Source organism: Thermobia domestica, chromosome 9 (assembly GCF_964235325.1).
Source record: "Thermobia domestica chromosome 9, izTheDome1.hap1.1, whole genome shotgun sequence".
Taxonomy (NCBI): domain Eukaryota; kingdom Metazoa; phylum Arthropoda; class Insecta; order Zygentoma; family Lepismatidae; genus Thermobia; species Thermobia domestica.
The window spans coordinates 170,342,163-170,362,871 of record NC_137462.1 but is presented as its reverse complement, the minus strand read 5'-3'; the positions used below and the strand labels follow the sequence as shown (position 1 = coordinate 170,362,871).

The 20,709-nt window shown below is 35.8% G+C and overlaps 1 protein-coding gene across 4 annotated transcripts in view; it reads left to right on the top strand.

The window, feature by feature from the left end:
- Positions 1–4,770: 4,770 nt before the first annotated feature.
- The window catches only part of Grp170 (hypoxia up-regulated Grp170 co-chaperone protein), a 181,522-nt gene continuing 165,583 nt past the window's right edge, over positions 4,771–20,709 (top strand). The window contains exon 1 of one of the 4 annotated variants that reach the window (XM_081772184.1): positions 4,771–4,941. In XM_081772184.1, coding sequence (XP_081628310.1) covers positions 4,935–4,941 — 7 coding nt within the window. In that variant the 5' untranslated portion in view covers positions 4,771–4,934. The other 3 variants (XM_081772182.1, XM_081772185.1, XM_081772183.1) reach the window with 3 other exon arrangements.

Here is a 20,709-nt window from a genome sequence, read left to right as displayed (position 1 = left end):
AAGTGGGGGAATACCACGCAACGAGGGAATACCACGCACCCTATTTTCTCAGTTCTAATGCTTCGAAACTGATTCAGATTAGTGCTACTATCTAGTTTAGACTATGAAAGACATATTGCATGAGCGAGGCGCCAGTTGCTGCTAGGTATGATTCATGGCATGGCGAAATGTTGTTTTGCTGTAATTTCTTCTAATTTACTTCGTTTGCAAATTTAGAGGTATATATTGAAATACTTGAATTTTATACAGTGTTTTAGCGTAGTGTGTTACTAGTAAGTCCATGCTAAATCTGTTTATATGAAACGACGTGTAACTTCTGAAGGTTTAATTTTTCTTTCTCGACTTGGAATGGGGTAATTGCACGCATGTCGTCCATTATGCGTGGTATTGTCCCTTCATGAAGCAGTTATCAAAAAAGTTTATGCTGCGTTTCTTTTCCTTTTTTTATGTATATTGTAGATGCCATGATCTATATTAGGCAAACATAGAAGTGCAAATGGACATTAGAACGACTACCAAACGCCATAGGAGCAATAAATGGCGGAAGAAAAATTAGAGAGATAGCAAATGATTTTGGGATACATGAGGCTACATTAAGAACAAAAGTGAAAGCTGGGACTGTCTGTTCTAAGAAAATGGGAAGAAAAGCTGTATGGAGCTCTACACAAAAAGCGGTACTTGCTGGTCACGTTTTACATTTAGCCAAGTTGTTTTACGGAATGTCTCCAATTGAACTACTCAGAATAGCTTATGAATACGCAGAAGCTAATAATATCAAACGCAATTTGAATAAAGAAGGTCGACTTGCTGGGAATGATTGGTTGGAATTGCTTTTAAAGAAAAATTCCACGATAAGGTTAAGGAAATCTGAAGCAATTAGTATTAACATGGTCGACGAATTCAATGAAGAAAAGGCGAAAGGGTATTTTAAGAACCTGACAGAAGTTACCGAAAAATATCATATCTGCGAAGATTAGATCTTTAACGTTGACGAAACAGGTATATTCATAGTATAGACACCAGGGCGTATTTTGGTTCCAAAGGGAATGAAACAGCTCAGAGCACTAATGTCATGGGAAAGGGGTAAAACCGTTACAAAGCTGCCAGGTCTTACATACCCCTATGTTTATCTACCCAAGAAAACGCATGTCACCTCAGCTGCAAAAAGGAAAATCTACTGGATCTATATATTCTTGGGTGGAGTAATGAATCTAGTGGCTGCAACATTTTGCTCTTATTGCGAAACCGATAACAAATGATCCAGTCCTACCTATTTTGGATCACACGAGCTATATTTCATTAGAAATTTACAATTTTTGTGAGAAGAAAGGAATTGTTATGGTTACAATACCACCGCATACGTCACATAAACTTCAGCCGCTAGACCTCACCTTTTTTGGTCCCCACAAAACGTATTTCAACCAAGAATACACACTGTTTGCGAAGCGCTACGTTAATGAAAAAAATTCTCCATATGACTTAGTCGATATCTTTAATAGAGCTTATCTGAAAGCAGCAAATACGGACAAAGCTGTTAATGGTTTTAAACAAGCGGGTATTTGTCCTTTGGAGCTGGACACTTTTAGAAAAGATGATTTTGAAGCTGTTCAGCAATTCCAGGCCGTAGAACTTGAAGATAAAAGAGATACTTCTGAAGAAGTGAAATTCCAATTGCTTTCCGATGCTCAAACTATTATAGGCTTACGCCAAAATGAACAACCATCTTCGACGAAAATAGGGCTAAATCGAGAACATCATCACAGCAGATACCATTGCTTGTCCAACCGTCTTCTTTACAAAATGAGGCTGTGAAAGTCTCAGAATTCTCCTATCTCCAGGTCTGCCAAGTCAACTCCTCGAAATAACAAAAAGCGTTCAGAAATCTTAACTTCTACTCCAACCAAACGAATATTGGAAGATGCTGAATTCAGAAAGAGCACTAAGCGAAGAAAGCTCCAAGAAAGCAAAGTTGAGAAGAAAACTCAAAAATTCGATGTTGGTGGAAAACGTGAAGACAACCTGAGGAAACAAACTAGAAGTTGACCTAAACGTACAGTCAACAAACGACCTAAGCTTATGGAAAGAGATTCTGATGCTTCACGTTAAGGAATTAGTGCGTGCCAATACCCGATGTAATGCGTGTGATTATCCGATGTGGTGGGGAATACCACGCACTTCTTGTTTTCCACAAACTTTATTTTTACAGAATCTATGAAAATCAAGGAGCACTACAAACGACCGAATATGAAACTAGAATGATTAAGTTACAACATACATTTTCCTCATGTTAATTTGTTTGATTTGTAGCGAGATATTGGAAAATGTACCTTATGTGCGTGGTATTCCCCCACTTTCCCCTACTTCTCACTTCGTAACTTTTGGATATGCTTGTAATTGGTTTTAAGCTTGTATGTGGACACAAATTTCAGTAGAAGTTATAAAAGGGAGAAAGATGATAAATGATCTAATTTTTTAAAAGTATATTTCGACCTAAATTTTCTTTTTCAGTCCCTAACACAAGAGATATTATGCAGAGTCGTTCTGACGTATGATTAGCCTCATATTAAAGGCCTGACTACTGCAGGAAACATATTGGCTCATGAGAACCAGAGGAACGTAACTCCATTTTCGTAAGTTTACAGGCGAGAGGACAATAAATATTATTTTCCTCGAAAGATGTGTTTTTAATAAGATAGTAATTGAGCTACATTACAACAGATGATCGACAAGGAAAACTATGGTTATTACACCAAGTGGGGCTTTCATGAAGAAAACGAAAATAGCATTTTTGGAGTTACGTTCCTCTGGTTCTCATGCGACGATATGTCTGTATAAGGCCCATGCTGTTTAGACTTGGAAGGAATGGGGCGCCAGAAAAACGTCTTTGCCCCGGGCGCAATATTTCCTAAATCCGGTCCTGATCCTAATTAAGCTAAAGGTATTAGCTTGATTATTTATTATTTCCCAACGTTGTGGCGGATCCTCAATTGCACAAAAGACAATAACATAGCACATTCTGAATTGTTACCGCTTCATACTAGCGGGGAAAACATACCTCATGTATTTTTTTTTTTTTATTATAACTCTATTTTTTCCTTTATATGTAAACATTAAAATGTTTTAATACTTGGTTTATTAACATATCTTCTCCACTGGATGCAGGAGAATTCAGGGACAATTATTGCCCCCTGAGTTTGAGAGACACATGCTTTTTGATACATTGTATATTATTATACTGATAAATAAATGGAAACTTTTTATATCGATAGACAAACTCCCCATCCCCCGGGAGGAAATCTGAAATGAGGTTACTGGCTGGATCACTGAACAAATCACAGCGAAAAAAAGTTTGCTATTACATAATCATAAATCCAGTACCGGATGTGTTTTACACAGTGCCGGATTTACGTATAAGCTAAACAAGCTGTAGCTTAGGGGCTTACTCTCTTGGAGTCCCCAAAAATTAAAGGTAAACAGAACTGAGTGTATATTTCCAATATATAAGGTAAAAAATATCGCAACAATAATGTGTGTCGTGTAGAATCTTATGTTGTAAGTAATGGAACCCAAGGGCAAAGGGGGCCCGGGCCCCACAAAGCTCATGTGGGCCTCCTGTTGTATTTATGAGTATACAATATTTGGCATAATTTGAATGCAACTTGTCTTTAAATCCTCATATATATATATATGTATGTATGTATGTATGTATGTATATCTTTTGCATCTGAATGGCTCCCCCCAAATTTACAGAGAAATCGGCGCCCATCAAGGAACCCCCTTCTGCTAGCGTACTCCCTATCATTTGTTTGCTCATTTCTGTATATAAAGGGTTCTATTGACTTCAATAGCATTAGGACCTTATCAGATTTAAATCCGGTTTTACGTTAGGATTGTAAAACACTTTTTGTGAAGTTATTGTATAAGCTAGAGCGTAGGTGAGTTTCGTTACTGGAGTACACGATAGAATATAACCAATCACCTAAACCTGTCTCGCTTTACGTGAGCGCAACAATAATCTCAACGGGCATTGTTTAATAATATCCAAATATTTTGAATTAATGTTATGGGGCGTTTACACTTAGTCGATTTGCGTTCGATTCAGTTGAATTGACGTCACTTTCAACTTAATCGACCGTGTAAACGGGACTTCAACTTAATCGCTTGCTGATCGAAGGCAACTAATCGACTGGCAACTGAATTGAAAGACGTTATATTTTCTGTGATTGAAATAATTGAACACATCCATCGATCTGATTCGGCCTAGTTGCTTCGATTTAGTGGCAAATGCAGCGAGTCGATTTAGTCGTGCGACTAAATCGACCAAGTGTAAGCTCCCCATTAAGGGTATTGTCAGTAAGATTTACATGTATTCCTAAATAAGTCAAGAACGATTAGTACAAGACTACTTCGTCACAGTAGACCCGGGCATGTGGTTCGGATCTCACACTAGGTCCACGTCACGCATAGCCTCGATGTTGTAAATGGAAATTCAACTTTAAAATGAAGTACTTCCCGTGATTCTGGATTTAATGCTCATAGTTGGCACTGAGAATGCATGCTAGTTAAACAAAACTCGCAAAATTAATATCTTCTTTATGTCCTTTCTATTTAACTAGAATTTGTAAATAATTCTTAAATCCAGAGATGTCAGGAAGACAATAGGGTAAAGAGGACTTTTATGCATTTGGATTATATTGATGAACCTGGCAACAATTTAGAAACACGCATATGAGTTGTGTCGTCTGCTTCAATAATTTCAGTTACGTTGTTTGGCAGAATAATATTGTTCCTATCTATAAAAGAGGTTTAGTTTCGGAAAGCAGAATTTCCTAACATTAATCCACTCTTGTACGATTTTTATAAAATACATTTTACGATATAGTTCACACTATTAACTTTTGGCAACAGTGCGCGACTGTCACTTACGTGAGCCAATGAAAGGTAGCCACACAACCGGTTTCTGTAATGCATGAGGCATGCAGAGACGGTGTTCGTAATGTTATGTATTGATGGTTGAATATTTTCAGGCAGTATTGCATGGTAGTGTGTCCTATACTTAGCAGTAATTAATGAATTCGTAAAGCAGACATTAAGAATATCTAGCCGGTAAGATGTTTAAATTTACTTGATTTAAGGGAAAGATCAATTTTTGTAATATATTTTATGGTTTACTCAGATTGTTTTCGAGAACAAGTGTTGTCAGTGATGTGAAACTACTTTCATGCCGTGAAATTTATGTACAAAACAGATGTTTTGATTAGCATAAGCTGTCATATCATGTTGAGAGTATTTATGGTTTGGTAGGGATATTTGTGATATCAGCATTTTATTCAAAATAGCAAATTAATTCGTTCTTTGCGTACTAGAATTTGATTTCGAATGTAAAATTGGTATTTTCGATTCTTTGTATCTGTTAAGTAGAGCAGCATTTTAAGTATTTACACTGCAAAACAGAAATTAAGTAGTTTTTTTTTTATTTTTTTAAAAAATTAAATATTAAGGATAGTTTTGGAACTGGGGAGGCCAATACAAAGTTAACCTAACCTAACCTAACCTGATCTAATTTAATATAACCTAACGTGGACCAACAAGAGTTAAGTTTAGAGTTGCCCTTCCGTTTATTTATTTATTTTTTTTTTAAAGAATTAGCAAAATTTACAGTAGAAATGGGGAAGGTTCTAGGATACAGATCCCCCTATATAGGTTAGTAGCTAGGTGGTTCCTTTGTATACTAAAGTTTAATATTTAATTCACATAGTATTGCCGAGGGATTGAGTATAGCCCGCTCCCCCAGTGATTTTTAACGAATCATAGTGATTCTAACGATTCATATTAGTTCATAATGAATCGGAATCGCATGTTATAAAGATTTAAGATGTAAATCTTGTGGTAAGAAGGTTTTAGTATAAGTAGTAGTAGTAGTAGTAGTAGTTTAGTAGCTGTACTAGTAGTAGTAGTAGTAGGAACGGGTTAGAAGCCCCGCAGGGGTTGGTTGGGTTCTGTTCTCGATATATGTAGTAGTAGTAGTAGTAGTAGTAGTAGTAGTAGTAGTAGCAGTAGCAGCAGCAGCAGTAGTAGTAGTAGCAGCAGTAGCAGAAGCAGTAGTAGTAGTAGTAGTAGTAGTAGTGACTTTCAGTTCCGGTGACAAAGAACTGGGGGGAGCGGGCTATACACAAGCCATTGCCGAGCGAGCGATAGCGACTTAAAGCCCCGCAGGACACGTTGTTTGTCTTTATTATAGTTGAATGGGAAGGGGGACCTGTGTTCTAATACCTTGCCGGAGAAATGAGGTAAGAAGTGATTATTTGGAGTTCTTATGTCATGTTTAGGTGTGTAAGTTTCGCAGTAAAATTAAATTTAATACGAGAGTAGATGTGTGGAAGTGGATACTATTTTCAGGAATCGGAAGGTTCGATGATTCAGCAGCATGCCCATTTTATGTTAAGGACAACCCATCGAACCCCTGCTGGGCTTCTAACCCGTTCTTAGTACTACTACTACTGCTATTACTTATATTATGGATCCGTTAATAATCATGACTATATATGTTCTTCGGAGTGGTAAACTTTATAATGCAGGCAAGGTTCTAGATTGCTGTTCTCCCTTCTCTTGAGCTGTAGTAAAAGCAGAAAACAGTGTGCCCTGCGGGTGTCTAACCCGCCTTCACTCGCTGGCGCTCCCTTGGCAATACTATGTGAATTTAATATTAAACTTTGGTACAGAAAAGAACCAACATAGCTAGTAATCTATATTGGGAGACCAGTAATCTAAAACCTTCCCTATAATGGGCTCAAGCTGCGCATCGATAAGTAGGACTGCCTTAAAATGATATAGCTAATAGAATAACTCCGGGGGTATTATATAGTTTCTTCCCCAAATCACTTCGTAGTGATAACGGTTTGTTATTTGTAACTATGACAGTGTGGACATATATCATAAAAACTATATGCATAAAACACGAACCAGTTTGTACTAGGTGGCCACAAAAAGGCACGAATGCTATCTAACCGAGTCAGGGCAGGAGAGCCCGAGCTTCAGCGAGGGAGTGCGTCCGTAGAGAGCAGGCGCATTAGCAATGGTGGGTAAGTCGTTTACAAAGGTTCATTATAAGTCACAGTGCTGACTCCAGAGCTGTCGATGTATTTGGGGGAGATACTAACTGCAATCCGAATAGAGTAAGATACGGTAGGATTAAGTTGATTCCGGTTAGCATAGGATGTTGGGACCGTTTTGTAAAATTAATAGAATGCAATTTTGCGTGTGTAAGGATATCAACCGAAGCAGTCATTGTAAAGTTTTTTTTCTTTCTTTTTTATTCAAGATAGACCCAAACGTTACGATGTTTTATACTTTTCCCGACTTATAATTTCCTTGTTATAGCCTAAGTGAAGTTAATTGCCTTAAATAACTTTGAGTAAATTTTAGAATACACGCTCCAGCTGCGTATCGATAAGTAGGGCCGCTTTAAAAGTTATAGTAGAGTAGAATAGGGGTAGGAACGGGTTATCTTAAGGTTAGGGAGGGAAGTTTTGGTTCATTTTCATAACATTAATAGTAGTGTAATTTTTCGTTCCTGAGTGGGTATACCACCTGGAGCTAGGATTGTAAAGGTAACCAATAACATTTTTGGGGGAGTACTGTAAATTAAGTTCGTGGCCATATTTTTTTTTTGGGGGGGGGGGAGCACTGAATGATTCTGATATTCGTTACCGTAGGTATGCTTTTAAAGATAAAATATGTTTCTGTTGGGAAGTGTGAGGAGGTTTATAGTGGTAGCGAACGGGAACGGGCGAATTGAACAGAAAGTTAGGCGATGGATGTTATGGTATTCGAAGCCTTAGTAAATGTTACTGAGTTTTAAATCCATGGAAATTTCATTGTATACTTACTTTGTCAGTTACTTAGTTTATGTACTTTTGTCGACTTCATTACCAAGTTGGAACACCCTCTAGTGAGTATTTTTAAAGTACAGTGTATGTAGAATAGAGAATGTAAAATAAATTAGTGTTTAATTACGTGATCCTCGTTGCTTTTTTTGCCCTTATTTGTGGTAGATATTACATTATGAAATGAGTGATACGTCGCCCAGTGTAAATTTGCAAAAGACTTGGGTGTTAATCATGAGTTTGCCCAAGTGGGCCCAGCCCGAAAATCCCACCGGATTTTTTCGGGTTGGACCCACCTCAAAAAACCCACCTGGGTTTTTGAGCTTTTTGTTAATGTATTATTGGTACAACTAAGGTGATCACATTGAAAGTGATTTTTATCAGATTTTGGACTTTCCTCGGGCGAATTATATGCTTTCACGCTAAGGTATACAAGAATATTCAACATAATGAGACGAGCTCAAGTCACTCTTCGTTTGTTTTCACTCCCTTCAATATTTTTTTCTAACTTGGTATTATAGAATAAACCGTGTAGATCTTATCTTTTAATTCCTTATAATTATATTATAATAGATATATTTAGTTCTTTCTGTTTTACATTGTCATATATATTTGAGTATTGTAACGTTTCTTCTTAATTATTGTAGTTGCTAGTCATACAATTGGTGGATAGGAATGAGCTTCTTGTAGCGAAGCCCAAGCTATCTTAATACTCTTGAAAAGTCTTTGGCGAAGCTCGTAAACATGAGTCTTTTTTTTTTTTTTTTCAAAATAATAAACAATTTTCTTTATTGTTGATATTATTTCGTAAAATTGATACTATATATTTATAAATAATGTGCTTTAAATTCTCTTTTATGTTTCTTTCTTAATGTTTCGGGAAGACGAGTTCGTTAGTTCCGAAAAGGAAAAAGGAAGACAAAGGGTGCATTGAAAAACCAACATGACGACTAAGTGATCTAATGTCGGAAAATACTACTCTGTAACCAGCGGAGCTTGGAATCAGGAAGGATCCAGGATTGATATTTATCTAATTAAACAGGGTGTCTACTGGTCATGAAAGTCATGAAAAAGTCATATATTTTGCTTAATGGTCATGAAAGCCATGAAAAAGTCCTTTATTTACCCAACTGGTCATGAAAATCTGAAATCTCAGAGTATATTTTTATACTTCATACTTTTATACCTCATACTGCATGTACTGAAACAGTTGTATCAGGTCAGTAATTGTGAGAATTTCCCCCACCAGTTAGTGCTGGGTAACTGGTACTTTATTGTCTTCCTAGCTGCTCCCCATTTCATCTTCTAGTCTCTGTAATATAGTAACAACTTTTTACTGTCCAACTTTCTGATCTGCTATTTCTTTACTTCTAAGAAATGTAAATTGTGTATTTTTGGACCTTTAAACTTATGCAAATAATATTATTCGCTTGAGTTTGCAGATTTTAAATTTGATGATTTTTTTTGAACGAATTTCTTTTATAATTTGTCGTCTTTGGGCAGTTCTCTGAGTGCTCAATTTCAGACAAATTTCTGCTAGATGTACTCAGAATTAAAACTTCTGCTAGATTACTCAGAATTAAAATTTCTGCTAGATTATACTCAGAATTAAAACTTCAAATACAGTATAGATTGATTCACTGGTAAGAGCTGGCCCGTATTTAGGTAAGTGCTATTCTGTGCTCGGGCACAAGGCGGGAGAATTTTAGATTCTTTCTTTAAGATTCACATTAGACAAATAAGAACATAATGTGATCTTCATCTTAACCGATGCACCACTGATGGTAGGGGTTTATTATTACTAATGGTAATTTTTTATCGCCATGGTCATGAAAATTTGAACAAAAAGGTCATGAAAAGTCATGAAAAAGTCATGAATTTACTTTCTGGTATTCCAGTAGACACCCTGTTAAACTAGTGGCCAACGATTATGGTGTTTATAGCTTTCAAAATTTAAAACCCATTCTGTTTGGTATGCCGAAGAGCCCAGCTCCGTGGCTATCCAGTAAGTTAGAAAGCTAACTATGATAAAGGCTGCTTCCCAATCGTACTAAGCAGTTTGAAGGAGAGTGGAACTACGTGTTTTTGACAGGATATTGGTTTCGTCTAAATCAGCGTTTCCCAACCTTTCTCAACTTGCGGCACACTACAGGTGTAACTTGGAATTCTCGCGGCACACCCATATTATATATATATATATATATATATATATATATATAATTACTTTTATTATTTGTAAATATTAAAAACCGTGGTATTTTAATGTGATTACTGATCTCCTTCTTACAGAGAAGAAAGCTCGATCACTGATTTTCCCCCGTGGTAAATCATTATGCTTATTTTTCATTCTAATTTTAAAATGGAAAATAATAGCAATGAAATGTAGGACTCGGGTTTTTAAAAATCCACTTTCTCTTTCGAAAACTGGACTTAACCTTTAACTAAAAGGGATGATCACTAAATAACGAACAAATAAACAAATCTCCTATACTTTTAAAACACAAATTTAGGTAATTTGTATGCATGTTTGCTTTGTTGAATTTATTGAATGATATGTTAAAATTTCAAGTTACAAAAGTCTGCAACAATAAAAAAGCAATAATGGTCATGACAATGATAAATACGCTTTCCAACATTAAACATGTACAGAAAAGTAACACAGTATGAAACTTAAAATTGTAGATTTATAGTAGAGGTTCATATACATGTTCCCCTATGTCTTGCAATTTTGTTCCTATAGAATTAATAATTTCTTTCGATTTTCTCGCGGCACACCAGCGGCCCATTCACGGCACACCAGTGTGCCGCGGCACACCGGTTGGGAAACGCTGGTCTAAATGAATGAATGAAGAAAGAATGGAGCTAAGTAGTGTTGGTAGCTAGCCTTCACCGATAATGTTCTCAACTTATTAGTGATTTTATTTTTCAACCTCTGAGATATCTGATGCACGTTTAGGCCTATCCGTTTGAAAATTTTGTTATAAGGGAAACGAGTCGTGTTTTCATTCTCTTTGCAAAGGGGCAGCCTGGTATTATCACTATGAGTTGTAACTAAAATCACGGCCTCGGTGCAGAGCATGTAACAGTAGGTTGTGCGTCTTGCTTCCGCCCGTCTCCTCGCCAATACTATTACTAACTTTGCGTCATGTCCCAAGTATTAAAAATTAATTTTTTATTGTTTCAGTTAGGAAAACTTATCACAATTGTAATCTTAACCAAGAGTAGCTCAGCTCACTTCCGTTGTTGTAACATATGTACAGTGTTTACCGGTACACGAAACTGTATGTATTCCTAACAATCAGAAGGTTCACTTATCTACTGTAGTAATGTTCAGGTAGTTTTATTGGTGTCCTTGTCTTTCCTTTACCTTATACTTTATATTTTTCTTAGCTTGTATTTATCAGTCCAGTTAAAAATATAGCTCGATTACAATATTAGTATGGTTGCTTAGACTTACTCTGTGCTTCCTCCAGAATCCTGTGATATCAGTGTCGGTAGTCTTTTTATGGTTATACGAGCCTTTACTGCATGTCATTTGGAAAGGTTATTGGCGTGGCATAAGAATAATGCGTCTGAGAGAGAATATGGAGCAAATGTGAAGAAGTTAATGGGACGATAGTTCAGTATATGTGGGTCCAGATTTACTGGTCCAGACTGCAATCCTTGCGCTACAATGATAAGAGTTGTTAAACATGGTTATGTAGCCTGTTTTTTCGTCGTGTTATGAAATGGTTGTTGATGGTGTTATATATATATATATATATATAGATAGATAGATATATATAAAAGGGAGTCTTGTTCTTGTAGTTAGGTAAATAATAATAATAATAATAACCGCTCCCTTTATAAATCGTCCATGTCTGTTAATGTTTTTCTCTGTATGTAAGCTGCTCCCTTATTCTCAATGTATGCCACCAGTGTGTCTCCTGATATTTATTTAATAACGGTTATGCTATAATTCTCTGTTGTAACTTTTGACACTAAGACCTAAAGATTAATATAAGCATTAGCATGTGATAGTGTTCTGATTGAAATCAGAGGAAAGCATAGTATACACAAATCTCTCTCTCTCTCTCTCTCTCTCTCTCTCTCTATATATATATATATATATATATATATATATATATATATTGATCCTTAAGTGGAAATCGGATTGTTTTCTCACATGAAAGTGAATGATAAAGTAAAGAACGCAGTGGTTCTATATGGGAACTGAAAGGTGAGTTAAGATCAACCTGAGCTAGCTATTGAGCTGATCTGGAAATTCAAGATTCGTTTTGGGACTGTTGCAAATTTACTTTTGGAATTTTTGAACACTTCTTCCAACCTTATCACCTAGAAGAAAAGAGAAGCCATTACGAATTAGCGTGAAATGACTCTACTAGTTCATTTTTTTCTGAAGGTATCTAAAAGTGTGTGATTAATGTTATATGCCTAACTGAAATGAAAGCTGGTAATTCTTTTTGCTCCTAGTCACTCTACTTATGGCTATGTAGAAAGACATTTTGGTGATTTATAAAAGCTTTAAATAAAATAGTAACGCCCTATGCCCAGAGTTTGATATCATTCAGAATAATTTTAATCCCAATTGATCTGAAGTTAAGAATATATATACTCTGGTTTAACACGTGCTTCATGACTCATCGGTAGTGAGTATTTAGTTAGTTTCTTTTCTTTGACACGTAGCCAGCCGGAATCTGGTCTTATTTTGTTTATTGCAATAAAATGTCCGTTGTGCAAAACTTCTTTCGTAGAGAGAGTGACTTTGTCATGGGTACATCGTAATTCGGCGGAACGTATTCAGTTTTAATTTTATAAATTTCCATAAAGTTATAGTCTGTTCAGACGTGCTCTTCAGCCAGGAGCACGCTGCTGTTTGTCTGATCCAGTCAGGCTATTACAGTTTGGCTGGCCCGGTCGGGCTGTTACAATAAGACATTTATAAAGTTCTAAATGCACTGTATAAATGGAAAAAAAAAAACTTTATCTTAGCTTCAGATAATTATATAACAAATTAATGTATGGATTATGCTTATAGCCTATTTGGAAAAAAAAATCAATTTTATGTTTTAGAAAATACTTTCCGTAAATAGTGTGCTCGGCTACGCCGAGTTATGTTATCCCTCATACGTTTGACGAGTTTAAAGCCCTATGTGTCGGTACTAAATACGTAGTGCATTAGTAAAACTGTTAGTATTATTTCTTACCTTTGATAGTAACGCAAGTATTCCTCAGTAAAATTTAGTTTTCTAATAACAACAGTTTAGTTCAGTTATTTGTTGGTACTTTCTCAAATAAGCATTCTTTAGAATCAACACCAGCAATAGCGTAAAAATTCTTGTCAAATTTAAAAAGTTTAATGCTCAGAGTTCCGAAAACTACATAACGCTTACTATTTCAAGTGCTGAATTCAAACTTCCGTATTAGTGAAAGTTTCTATGTACAGTAAAATAAGCTGCATTTTCGAGGGGAAAAAAGTCGCGAAGGAAGAGCTCGGGAAATTCCCTGTATTGAACGCATATATCATTTGAACTGAATATTCAACAATAAAACTTATTATTTTACGCTGGAAGATATTTAATTTCATTTAAGACATTTTGAAACATTTACTTTATAAAATATGAATTATATCTTTGTTAATTGTTCTTAATTTTCTGGAAAGAAACATCTTGCAACATATGCGCGGGAATTTCCCGTAATTGAATTGATCCTTAAAGTGAACTTCCAGGAATGAAACCATTTATTTTACGCTGTTAAATTAATATATTTGGTGTTCATATTTGGCAAATGTCCCTGACGCTTCTGGGATGATTCGATCTATATTTGTTCGTTCGTCTGCTTGTACCTCACATACTACAGGGTACCAACTTCGATCTTTTAAGTCTAAATTTTCAGGGTACAAGCACGAGACACACTAAATTTCTAGTATAAATTATGGCAATATACCAACTTATAATTTCTAAATGGTGGCTTTTTTTTTTTTTTCTTTCTTCAAAATAGTGGGTATCCACGCTACAAAGCGCAATTTTCGGTCTTTTAAGTTGAAATTTTTAGAATAAAAGCACGAGACACTCTAAATTAGCTGTATATATTTTGGCGGCGATCCAACGTAAAGTTTCAAAATGGCGGCCATTTTTTTTCAAAACAGCAGTGAATAGAAAATTGTTGCAAGTTGTGACAATGATAATCTTGAAATATAAATCGCATTTTAACACTTTTACCCCAAAGACATTGGAATATTTCGAGAAAAAACACATGGGCCCAGGTGGGTTGGGCTTTTATTTTAAAAAACGTGGTTTTTCAAACCCTGGTGTTAATTAGTGAATTAATTTTAATTTCTAAATATACGGTGGAATAGGACTTGGCTAGTATTTAGGAGATATCATGTGTATTCAAACTTCATTTTCTCAATTATTATTTAATGTTCATCTCTCAACTCCAATGGTTTCTTTATTACTATCAGTTTTACTTACTTTTGTTCCAAACTCTGGTATACTTAAACATAACCTGCATCGTCCGAGCAGGCCCGTATCCAGTGGGGTATAGGGGGGCCGACCCTCCTAAAATTTTCACGATTGGCTTGCAAATGAACTATAATAAGGTTGGATTGGGTCCCCCCTACATTTTTGGGTCTGCTACTGTCCTGCGTCCGAGGGCTCTTTGTCTATTGAATTATCGCATAAAGTAGAATTTGTCAATCTGTGGTCCTCGAGGTAAGCTTTTGTACTCTTTTTAGATTGAGCATCAACCAAAAAGGTAAAAAAATATCAAAACGCGAATTGCGTATTACATACTGGTACTGAAGTTGTGTATATATCGTTACTTAGTATACTATACCAAAATCTCAAATAGGTACAGATTATCCAATATAATATGTTAAAGATTATACAAATTCTGAAAGCTTATATAAATGTATTCGTGATAGCGTTTAATTATTTTTTAAAAAGGTGTATCTTCTATTAATATCAATCTAGTTTAGAGGATTTCAATTTAGCTATATGTAAAGTACAAGCATACTGAAGTATTCTCAGAAAATTAAAGAAAGTGATAAGGTTTGCTTCACAATGTGACGAGAGTACGGTTGTCTGCAGCGCATTGTAATAGATGTGGTACCCAGTTTCAAAATAGTTTGAGAAAGGCTGCCATAAAGGGTTGAACTGAAAGAAACACCACACGTTTGCAAGAACTGTTGCGTACCAAAGAATATACTGAACCAAGTAGTTGAAAATCTTCCGAGTAAGAAGAGTTAATTATTGTGCGTAATTTAGTGTTGTCTACTAGACGCCAAACCTTTGTTTATACAGGCTCCTCCCAGTCTGAAGAGAATTTCCGTTCCGGAAACTTTATGAAATAGTTAGCTATGTAAAAGTTAATGGTGAAAGAATTAGAATTCACAGGATGTTGTAGAGTTAAGAACGTAAGTTAACTGAAATAGTGAACGTAAGTTACTGTGGTGATCAATATTCGTTTTTTTTTTCTTTCTTTTCTTTTCTCTTTCTTCAAAATTGGTTCTTTTTCTGACCAGTATTGTGTTTCGTTGTTCGAAAACCGATTCTGTTTCCACAGAAATAGTTTTCTGTTTTCCAAAAGTGTTCAGCTAAACTAGTTTCGGAGAAAACCGAAATGTCGGTTTTTCGGATTTCGGTGTTTCTAGAAACCGATTTCCGGTTTTTATAAAAACTTGTTTTGCCCATCCCTAGTACAAACAAGTACAGTGGCTGTAAATTTATCCAGAATATTTTGAGGAAGAATTAATTTTGGAAAAAAAGTACAGTTTAAGACGGACTTTTTCAACTTATTTCATATCACGGCTCCCTCTGTTAGCACATGCTGTTGCAAGTGAACTCTTTTTCTGGCAAGCTTTTCAAACATATAGATTGACACGTTGTCAACTCAAGAAATTGTAGAAGTATAATATACAATCCATTTGATACGACTTGTCCTTTCTGACAATTGCTTTCCTGTTTTTTCCTTCATGCAGGGGGTCTTAACAATCAGGCAATAAGAACTGTTTCTATGGCAACAGCACGTTCAGCCAATTATAGTGGCTCATTTCTCTCGCTGTGCAATGGTAAACATTCCGCACGTTGCCAATTTGAATATAAACTAATGCACATTGTTTTAGTCGAATGTTAACTTGAGGAGTGGACTTGTTGGTTATTGAGAGTATTCTTCTTACTTCTCTTTTGTGTCATTTAATTTTATAAAACTACGATTTACTTGCAGTGAATAATTTCGTGTTTCAATACCCGACGCAAAAGCTTACAACACAGTATTAAGCACCACATGCGCGCAGCGAGCTGTCGAAAAGGACATGTATATAAAATTTATTGGCGCATTCATATTTTTTTTTTCATCACTCACACTTCCACATATTTGTACTAAAATGGTTTCTAATTATTATTTATTTATTTTGAGGCGTTTCCTTCTGTTCTTTTTGTAACAAATTAATTTTACGTGCTACCTAGTTATGCAACAGTCATCATCGTAGGTTCAAAAGCACTTCGTCTGTGCACCTACGATGATGGTTGTTGCACGAATGCAAAGTCATAAGTATAATAAGTATTGTCACGATTGTGAAATGCTTTTTTACGGTCAAAAAGTAAAATTATTATCATTGTTTCCCTCGTACACATTTTAAATTCTATTGTATTATACGTTTCACCTCAGTTGTAGTTGCTCGCATTAGATGGTTATTTCGTGAGGAAGGAACTTGAGCGAAAGCAGCTACTAGTACACAGGCTTGGGGTGCTGCAGGCGGTTGCTAATAGATGACAGATTTTCAAATGTTTTAACATATATCAAAGAAACAAATTCACTTTCACACAACTTTCTTACATAAATAATTAAGTATTCTTATGCTCCAGTCGAAGTACTTTTGTCCCACTAGGAATGGATTCATACTTGTAGATTTCATCGTTCAAGCATAAAATAGAGTTCTTTCATATTTGTAAAAAGGTAGAGTGCTGATTACACATTAGTATATGTGCTTTCATATACAGTCACTAATTTTAACGTAATGCCTTACATCCCTTTCCTGAGGTATTTTAAAGTCCTATTAATTGTAGATAGCGGTCTCTGTAGCATCCTGTGCTGTGCGGTTCGAAGGGACACTCGCGTGGGCTGTTGGCTTCTGTACCCCAGGCGACTGCGTGGTTTGAATTGTGTGGCTGCTAACATGGTGTTGTTGTCCTGCATTGAACCTCTGCGATTTGACGCCCGTCTATCGGCTGTCACGGTGCAGGCCAGTGAGAGCGACACCGACAACAATGGATTGCAAAATAATTTCGATCGTTTTTGATTATTTTTAGCTTCTTCCCATCCCACTGGCAGCTAATGAAGACTGAAGGTGGACTTTACCGGCATCAGGAGTGTGTCACTAGCAGGGTGGATTGATTTAAATCAAATTCCGAAATAAATTAATTTAAAGTGAAAATAAGTGAAATCCAGCCTCTGTTGTGTTATTTCAATTATGGAAGATAATCATAATACAATAAGATTCAAGTATGTACAGCACAGTATGAAAACGAGTGTTTCATGCAGAGGATGATTAGGGAAAATCCCGTTTTGAATGGGTAACGGAGGAATTCTGCTTTCTTATCTTCGTAACATAATATTTTTAAATCGTTAACTATTCCAACGAGAAAATCACCATGGACATTTAAGACGAAAATTCTTTTGTGTGCGCGTCTGTTTGTTTGTTCTCAGATAATAGGGGCGTATTTATAAAGGGGCCCGATTCCCTCTCCGAAACTTAAATCTTTTTTAGATGTTATAGCTTTAGACGAAATTTGCGTATTTTATATATATTTCGTGCCGCAAGCTAGTTTTTTTAGTGTGCCCGTGCCAAATATGAGTAACTTTTGTGGAAAAAAAAAAAGTATGTTAATAAACGTCGCCGTTCTTTTTCCTTAGTGCCTAGAAACATTGTTTGGGATTAGAAATGCAAAATAGCCGGCTTTTTTGAATTGGTGTTTTTTTTCACATAAAAAGCCGGCTTTTTAGGGGAAAACTGATTTTTTAAAAAATTTTATGATTTTTCTATCTAAATAGCTTTCTTATAGTATACTCTATAGCAGCCCTGCCCACGGCGAGCAGATAGTGGAAACTCTCCTCGTGAACGCTCACGAGCATTCTACGAGCAAATACCATTGTTCGTGCTTCGTGGATCTTCGTGTTTTGTCCTTAGAGGAGCGGAAGTGTTGTCAACCTTGGCGGTAATCACTAGCTTACCAAAAAAAAAAAAAAAAAAAGTATGTATGGTAACTGATTGCCATTTAGTGTAAAGTGTTTTTTACAATGTGGTAACCGTTAACTATAGACAATACAAACTTGTAACAGCAATCAAATGATAAACTATATACGTTCCTTTTCTTCTTTTATCTTTCCTTTTGTTAAAGAAGGATGTGGGTTTGTTATATCCGAGTGTGGGTTTGTTATATTATGTTGTTTCGCTTTTTAGGAAATGAGATAATCTGTTGATAAGAAAAAAAACTGTAGCACTTGTTTGTAATTATCTAAGTATATCTCCAGAAAATTAGCTTATGCATGTATGTGTGTACGAATAGGCTTAGCAAGGGGTTGGTTGTGGAGATTAGAAGCCACTATTACACTATCAATAGGAAGAATAGTATTTCTTACTCCACTTTTAAAGTTACTTTGATCGCAAAGAATCAAACAAAATATTAAGAGAGCCAAAGAGATTTTCCATTTTTAAGTGTGACCGTTAGTGACTGCAATTAGTTTTTTTTTTTTTTTTTTTTTAACAAGGAGTGTCTTTTTAATAAGGAAAAATGTATTGTCCCTGGCTGGTTGCTTGCCGGTGGCTTGTTAAAAGTGAAAAAGAATGTTAAATCATTTCAACGACTGAAGCTACACGCTTGTCTTTCTTCGATAGTTACTGACTGATTTTGAAAGTCACAATGTTGTAGGCCTACTGTAATAGCGTAGGTCTACTGTAATAGCGTAAATTCGAAAGGAAACGTTCCAACTGAATGATACGAACAATTATTCCCAATGTCTTGAACATGAAACGTGGATTGCACGGATAACGCTTAAAGTAGGCTGGACTGCACTGGAATTTCCTTCCGGCAAATTAGTGTTTGGTCGAAACTCGGTTCTTCTGTGTAATTGTCTCTTAACAACATTTGAACATTTCTTTTAGATAATAATAACTAACTAACTCTATGGTCTATGGAACCCGAAGGTTCAATGCCGCGTTTACAAAATATTTCCACTAACTTATGTCCTTAGCCAACTGGATCCAGTTTCTACTCTGTACTCTTATTTCTGCAAGATCCATCTTAATATTGTCTTCCCATCTACGCCTAGGTCTTCCTAGTGGTCTTCTTCCAATTGGGTTTTCAGTTAAAATATGAAAGCGTTTCTAATTTCTTCCATTCTGGCTACATGGCCTGCCCACCTGAGCCTTCTACACTTCATAACCCTAATAATGTTAGGTGAGCGGTATAAACTATGCAATTCCTAGTTATGAATTTCCTCCAATCCCCATTTTCATCCCTCTTTGGTCCGAATAATAATAATAATAATAATAATAATAATAATAATAATAATAATAATAATAATAATAATAATAATAATGCGTATTATTATTATTATTATTATTATTATTATTATTATTATTATTATTATTATTATTATTATTATTATTTTCAACCTCCCGTCGTTCTCCTATCAATCTAGCAACGAAAGGCGTTTACAACTTAGCAAACGTGAAGCGAATGACAAATTACAGACCGAGTGCTAATGTAATACAACGTCACGAATTGTGTAAGCAAGCTAAAAAGGTCTGAAACAATTCGTTTCCGATTTTTGCAGTCGTTTTTACGTCTGTAAGATGACATGTTTAATATTAGTTTCTTTCTTTCTTTCTTTCTTGTTCATTTGTTAGTTACTTCAACGCTAACTGTAACCTCTATCATGCGTCTTCCTCAACCAAAAAACGTACCAATTTTATTTCCTGCAGTGTTTTCGCGTCACTGCTTTCGAAATGGAGAGGGGGAGAGCACACCTGCACATTTCACGCTTGCGTCTGCTCAATACATATCATCGTGCGAATTTCTGGCCAGGCTTGGCCATAGGTTTTTTGCCATCATGTGTGGTTGGCAACACTTATCGGATGCAGTGGAAGAAGCGAAGCTAGCAGCACCTGTGCTCACCTGTTCTTATCTTCGCTCGTGCCCGCTCACGCTTTGGCTCCGGGAGCCAATTCATGGACAGGCCTGCTCTATAGTTAAATAAGATTGCATGACCTAAATGCCATATTTCTCTCTAGAATTCACCATCATGGTGGTGGATGGAGCACATGTTTTATGAATTAAACATAAAGTACGTAGTATTTGAGAGCAACTTTAGAGGCTATATAACTTTAATTTAACTTCTGAGTTATCGATATTTTTTCTCCTGATTTCATTTTAAGTTATTCGTGTTTCATATCTTAAGAGCTTAGTACTCTAGTTTCTAGCACATAATTAAACTTATGTTTTTCAATATATCCGTCAGAGCATACTTCCACATTTCTGTTATTCTGTAGCTGTGTAATGATGTAGCAATAATCTTCCGGATGCAATCTTGAATACTATTTTATACAAATAATCAGTACGGATTTAGAAAAGTGTTTTGGGAGAGTTTTTTCTTATTAATGGTTAGTTTTTTCTAAAAATGCCTGATTTTCATTTGAGGGGAGTGTGAAGTTTATGAGTAAAGACATAACTAAAATTTCGTTTGTTTTAGAAATTCCGTATTTCGGAGAACAGGATTCAGTCCGAAAGACAGCCTCCTTTCGCAAATCCGTCATTGCTGG